At 33.4% G+C, this 6,819-nt stretch overlaps 1 protein-coding gene across 4 annotated transcripts; it reads left to right on the plus strand.

The window, feature by feature from the left end:
* The first annotated feature begins 890 nt into the window (after nt 1-890).
* Nucleotides 891-4,338, plus strand: LOC114185728 (uncharacterized). Of its 4 annotated transcripts, XR_014995416.1 has the most exons (4): nt 891-1,061; nt 1,265-2,004; nt 2,264-2,428; nt 3,838-4,338. XR_014995416.1 is itself a non-coding variant. In XM_028073606.2 (3 exons), exon 2 carries the CDS (start codon nt 1,356-1,358, stop codon nt 2,001-2,003), a length of 648 nt encoding a protein of 215 aa, XP_027929407.1. In that variant the 5' UTR covers nt 891-1,061; nt 1,265-1,355; the 3' UTR covers nt 2,004; nt 3,838-4,338. The 4 variants fall into 4 exon arrangements, 3 of the variants coding, with proteins under 3 accessions (XP_027929407.1, XP_027929408.1, XP_027929409.1); XM_028073606.2 differs by lacking the exon at nt 2,264-2,428; XM_028073607.2 differs by lacking the exon at nt 2,264-2,428 and having other exon boundaries at nt 3,912-4,338.
* The last annotated feature ends 2,481 nt before the right edge of the window (nt 4,339-6,819 follow it).

Below are 6,819 nucleotides of genomic sequence, written 5' to 3' on the forward strand. Positions count from 1 at the left end.
ATATTACTTATATCTTTCATATTTTTACAATTTTTACAAAATTTTAACACTCATAGTATTTCATATTGTAATTATATGACCCATAATAATTCATATTATAATATAATTCTTAAAATTTCATAAGTTCGCATCACAATTAAGTCTGTATCGAACTTTTAAGATCAAAATGCGGACTGAATTAAATGTTTATTGTAATGTTAATATCAATAATGACATGAAAATATGTTTCTAACTTGTTTTGTTAAATAGTCCTCCAAAATTAAAAATATCTCTTTAACCCTTTAAATATAAAATCGACATTTTAAGTCCCATGAATTTAAAATTAGTTTTTATATAAAAAAATATATGCGTAGTATTTAAAAGTGTTATTCTACGTATTCTAAATTTGAAATAATCCATTTTTATTTTCAAATTTTATATTATTAAAGAAGTATTAAGGTTACTAAGAAATGTTTAAGTAGAGAAATGTAATGTGGGCTTTGAAAAGATATTTTTAATATTTTAATCCCTAAAAATTTTAAAAATGAATTTAAGGGTTTGAAAAGATATTTTTGAAAAATGAATTTCATTATCTTTGTTACATATGTCATTGTTGACATGATGTGTTAATCATGTATGCGTAATAATATTTTTAGTTCCCAAATATCAAAACATAATTTTTGAAATCCAGATTTGGAAGAGTAAATATAAAAGTAAGCAAAATTTTAAGAAATAGAGAGACATATTTTAGACTAAATAAAATACTTATAAATAAAATACTAATTTAATATTACATTGAAATCCTGTAATATATTATGCCTTAAAAGTATTTTTTTATTATTTTTGTCAGTTGATTACACTATGTATATTTTTTTTTCAAAAAGAGCTATTGGACTTAAAGAGGCCCACAAAATCCCAAAACTAAAACCCTAATACGACCCAACCCACTAATTTGCAGCTCTGTATCAAACAGACAACAGAGAAAGGAAAAGGGAGAGCAGTGAGATCGATCAAATGCGAACGATCGAAACGCTGAACAACCTGACAAGAGAGAAACAGTGATCCACAGAATTGTTACCCAGGTGCGTTATGCTTCAATTTGACCTAGAGAAACAATTCCAGTGTCGTTTTTTGTTTTTGTTTTTTATTCTAATGTCCAACCATGCGAGTCAACTAGGTTCGAGGATGTGGTAACGGAAGTTTATCCAAACAGGATCAATGAGTCGAATAATGTTTCAAAAATCTCTACAAGCGTAAGTTTAAGTTCTGTTTTTTGTGCTTTCAGGGTGAATTGTTTTATTGGATTAGGCGAACACGATGGGTGTTAAACTATATTGATTTTCCATTCTGAGAGACTGTATCAGAATCAGTTGAGAATGAGTTTGCTTTCAAGAATAAGGCACTGTTTACCCCATGGTTTGTGTAGACAAACTTTTCAGCCAACAGTAGTGCGGCTTAACTCTAGTAACATAAATGTTTTTTCAAGAAATTTTGGTCAACCTGCAAGGAAAGAGGAGGAGGATGTAGAGGAAGTGGAAATTGACCAAAGAAGTCTTCCCGCTGATTTTGATCCTGCTACATTTGATCCCGACGATCATCGAGGTCCTCCGTCAGAAAGAGTTTTCAGGCTTGTTGATGAAATTGCATCTCTTACAGTAGCTGAAGCTGCAGAATTGGGTCTTGTTCTGATGAAGAAAATGGGAGTGAAGGAGATGCCTAATGTGGGATTTATGAAAGCAGGAGCGGGAAATTTGGCTGGAATGGCAGCGAAAGCACCAGCTGCGGCCAAGGAGGAGCAAAAGCCGGAAAAAACTGTGTTTGAATTGAAACTGGAGTCCTACGAAGCGGCTTCCAAAATTAAAATCATCAAGGAGGTCCGGGGCTTTACTGATTTAGGTTTGAAGGAAGCGAAGGATTTGGTTGAGAAAACACCTTCTGTTATAAAGAAGGGTGTTTCAAAAGAAGAAGGGGAGAAGATAATGGAGAAACTGAAAGCTCTTGGTGCAAAAGTTGTTATGGAATGATGTATGTTGTTTCATTTTAGCTGTCTGAAATTTAGAAAATTTCATAATGATGGCCGAGGACACTGCAAAATTTTGCTGGTGCTGTGTTAATTTTTAGCATGAACTGGAATTTGATTTTATGCAGCTTTGCAACATTATTCTTCTGTTCCTTCTTAATGGAATAATTGTTGTATTCCTACGTACGATACTCATTAACATTACTTTATAAATAAATTAGTGTTCTGTAGACCTTTTCGTGTATCAATTGAATTTTGTTGCAGTTACCAGCCACGGACACTTGCAATCTTTGAACTTTTGAACCTTCACACTTGGACCATAAATGAGAACCATCAACCTAGGAAAACCTTATCTGAGTTTAGATAAACAGTACACAGGTTAGTGTATGTCTGGTTTTCAGTTTGAAGGCCCAAAAGTAGCTGTAGAAGGTAAAGTTGACAAACAAATTAATCTCGTTTGATTTTCATTTTAACCTTAGTTTTACTATCTGCATGTTTGATTTAAAGTTGCAAAATTCAGCGTTCTAATGTATGAACCATCAATGAATCTTTTGTTGCTATAGATGATTTTAATCCAAAGATGCATGACTTTGTCTTGAAGAAGTCACTAAAAAGGGGGAGTTTCACTAACAAACTCAGTATGCAAATAAATTTTAGCAAAATTCAAGTTTACAAACTTTAGTCCTATCATAACCTTAATTAAGTTCATAACCCTCATATTTCTCCCATTTTCTCCAGAACCAAGGTTGAGTAACTGGATTTAGTGTAGTTTTGGAGAAACAGTTTAATTAGGCTCTTCTATTGATAAGCAATTTAAATTTAGGCTTCATTTGGAAAACCACAATGGCTAAGTTGGTTGAGAGTCGAGGAAGTCAAATTGTTGAGCTGTTTCATATACTTTATGACTTGTTTTCAAAATCCATCATAAGTGATTTTATTGAAATAAGTTGAAATTAACTCACACGTTCATTAGTTCTTCCAAACACTTGTGTAAGGGTTTATCATTATATAAGCTCAATTATTTTTTCTATTTTGTTATGATTTTTACAGTGAATGTAAACATTTTTCATGTAATACATGACAAAGTTAGGAGGAGCACAAGTGTTCTAGAGGAGTAAAGACAAATAATTCTCCTAAATAAAATTGTGATAAAAAATGCCTTTGCAATCCAAAACGACTAGAAAATGAAGCAGTTGTACTACTATTGTGATCTATATTGTCTTTAGATAGAAACTCCTCCAAACTAAAGTTGCGGAGTGTCTCAAAGGTGCAACAAAACTATCCATTGATTAGAATATTTTTTTGCATATATTAGTACTAAAAACTACATGCTTGAGGAGTCCCCAATTGTTGAAATTTTTCTAAGCCAATTGCATATCCTTGGGTGGTATTGTGTGCTTAATTTTGTATTTTTATATTAGATTTAGATTAAGAGGCTAATTTCTTAGTTTTTCATAATTTGTGTTAATGTGTTTTTAGACTAGTTTTTAGTTTCATTTTTAGTTTTTTGTATTCTTAGTCTTTGTGAGTAGTGTAGTATAGTTTTAAGTTTAGCTTCGTTTCAATTCTAGTTTAAAATTTTATAATTCAGATTTAGATTTTTAGCTTTAGTATAGTTTTTAGGTTCTGCTTTTAGAAATTTTAGTGTTTTGTTCAAATGATTCATTGTATATAATTCTCTTTTGGGTTGATGATAGATTCTTAGTTTAGTAAATAGTAAAAGTTAGAGTTAGAATTCTAAGTTAGACTATTGTTGTTATTGTGTTTTAGATTATTTTCCTTGAGTCATTATGTTCTACATACACCTGTAATTCTAATATGTGTTTTGCGTGAGTTAGGTGCCTTGTTGAATTGAAGTGTAGCTTCTGATTTGGAATTTGCTGACTTAAAGATTTTTGGATGTGAATAAAAGGGCTAGACTGCTTGAATGCATGCTGAAGCAGAAATCAAGTCTAGTATCTGCTGTTACGTGTGTGCAGTGCACTTGAGGAGAATTGAACAGCCTTGCATTGACGTTGACTTGTATGGGAAGCTTCTGGATAAGATGACATGGTACATGACAGCTGTCAAGGTGACTTGGAGTAGCAAGTTAGGAGCTCTAACAGTCAAAACCAACCACTGCACTTGGGCAACCTGCACTAGCCAGTACGTTTGGAAAGATGTAACCTGAATACCAGCTACCTAGGTCCTAGGTTATGATAGTTAATGTAGTTAAAAGAGTTGTAAAGTTAGTTGACTGGTTTTTAGAGGTTCTTATGACTGCTTTTACAGATTTTTCAGTTGCTTAGGCAGTTACATTATATAAGGAATAACGATAACTGATTTATTATCATGATAAAGGTTCATAGGTTCTTCACAATTTGCTTTTAGATCATTCAAAATAATTTTCAAGCATAACAATTCACATACCCCTGTGTTGTCACTAGGAATTCAACCTTTGCACCATGCCTTGCAACTACATTTTTTTTCTTTTCCAAGTTACTAAGTTTCCACCCAAGGACATGCACAAGTGAATCTCCAATCAGTAACAAATGGTCTGCAACAATGTGCATCTCCTTTTTGGATTTTCATCCTTCTTAAACAACAGTCCCCTTCATGCACTTGCCTTCAAATATTGAGGGATTCTGTTCAAAGTTTTTAAGTGTTGCTCTCTTGGATTGTGCACAAATTGACTATCAGAACTTGCAACATAAGTAAATGAGCTTCGACAAGCCACTAATATTGGCCCTTGTTCACAACAAAGCTATCTTGATCACTACCAATTCTATGGTTTTGTTTTGGAGGAGTTCCAATGGCTTTGCATATAACTTTCCCTGTTTCTTTGAGAAGATGCAAAATGTGTTTTATTTGGAAGATGAAGATGCCCTTTTCAAGTAGGTAACTTTTATTCCAAGAAAGTACTTTAATTTTCCAAGATCGTTGTTCTCCAACTGGCACTAGTTTTTTCTTTCAAGATTAGTTTCTCACATAAATCATCCCTTGCAATGATTATGTAATCTGCACAGACTAAGAGAATAGTAGGTTTGCCTTCTAAGGAATGCTTGATAAATGAGGTGTGCTCACCTTGGCTTTGTGTAAGTCTTCAAATAGTTTGAGTAAGTCTTCAAAACCAAGCACAGCGTGACTGCTTGGGTTTGTACAAGACTTTATTCATTCTACATACTTTATCACTTTTTTCAGTTGATCCAAGGCTCTTTATCCCTTTCTTTAGTAGACCCAAGGTTAGGAGGAATTTTCATGTAGATTTCTTCCTCTAAATGACCATGTAAAAATACATTTTTCACATCAAACTTGTTAGAATGTTATAGATTTGTTAATCATTAGCTGTTACAAATTCTAGGAAATGAGGATCATGGATCCTGATTATTAGGCAAGAATTTAGTGTATTTGATTATGTAAATTAGTATAAATATATAACGTGTGGTCTGCATTAGACTCAACATTCAAATAACTCTTTCTTATATGGTATCAATAGTTTTAGGTTTCTTCGATCCATTTCTTTTCCTTCCAGGTGAACAATAACTGCAATCCATAGAAGACCCCATTTTCTCTCAGGTGAACAACACTGGCGACCGTTGCTTGCCCTTTCCTTTTGTCACCAAACGCTCTTTTTTCCTCTGGTGACTCTGCTGTTGCTAGAACCGTCCTCCTCTGGTGATCGATCACTAAGCATTGTTTGTCACTCTGTTCCACTACCTCAAGTGGCCACACCACGAATATTTTATTCGGCATGTATTTTTCACACACCCGTAACAGATTGCTACTTTCCCTTTCTTCCGGCACAACCAGCTTGATGGCACAGCCCCGGCACAACCAGCTTGATGGCACAGCCCCTGATGCCCTGTTTTCGCTTATTTTCCATGATTTTCGACAACTCTGACTCAAAAGCTGCCTGTTAACCTGGGTGGTTTCTTTTATCTTGCTGATGTTTCATGCAGTGATAATAGATTAGTCAACCATTCAACTTTTTAGCAATGTTCTTGAAACCAATTCTTTGCAGCAATTTTTTCTCCATTTGACTAGGGATTACTTGTATACTTAAGTTGAAAAATCTTGGAATGTTTTTATTTTAGAGTGAAACAGAATGCTTTTATAATAAAGACATTTTTTTTCTTCCGTTTTTTTTTTTATTGTGTGGATAAATAATTTTAAGGTTTAAGTGTTGTACTCAACTCTTTCACCCTCATTTTGCATAAAATTATTCATGTTTCTTATTGCATCTTCTCTTGCCAGTTTTAGAGGTTATTTTATTATTTTCCTGTTCGCTTTTCCATTGTTTCTCTATTTCCTTTCTTTCTTGATAAAGATTAATAGGTATAGAGGAACTATTGCAACGTGGGTTTCCATGACTGCTTACATCCTAGTTCCTTGTTTGATTTTTTTCACTTGAATTTGCACAATTAAGTTCTCCTGAACTCCTTAGGATTGATCTTGGTATTTCTCGATTAATAAATCACGTTCCCACTTTGATTTATGCTGCACTTATCTGATCTTGTGAATGCTAAAGGCTATAGTGAATGGATACACTTAGTATCAGAGTTTACACTAAAATCTTTGCATTCTTGGAAGGTATGCATCTATTATTATTTAATTAGTTCCTTGAAGTAGCTGGATTATACATTTTGTTTAGAAAATGTTAGGAACTGTGTCAAGTATGTTGGAAACAATTTCCGTTCCAATTGGATTAATGGCTAGGATACTTAAATGGACAAATTCATTTTTGGTGGCTTGTCATGAGCCTACAAAGTTACATTTTCTTACTATTTCTCTTGAACTTAATTGAATATGAATGATTATCGAGTTGCTTCCAAGTGCTTACG

This window comes from Vigna unguiculata, chromosome 5 (genome assembly GCF_037176805.1).
Source record: "Vigna unguiculata cultivar grain cowpea cultivar isolate G323 ecotype 2 chromosome 5, ASM3717680v1, whole genome shotgun sequence".
Taxonomy (NCBI): Eukaryota; Viridiplantae; Streptophyta; class Magnoliopsida; order Fabales; family Fabaceae; genus Vigna; species Vigna unguiculata.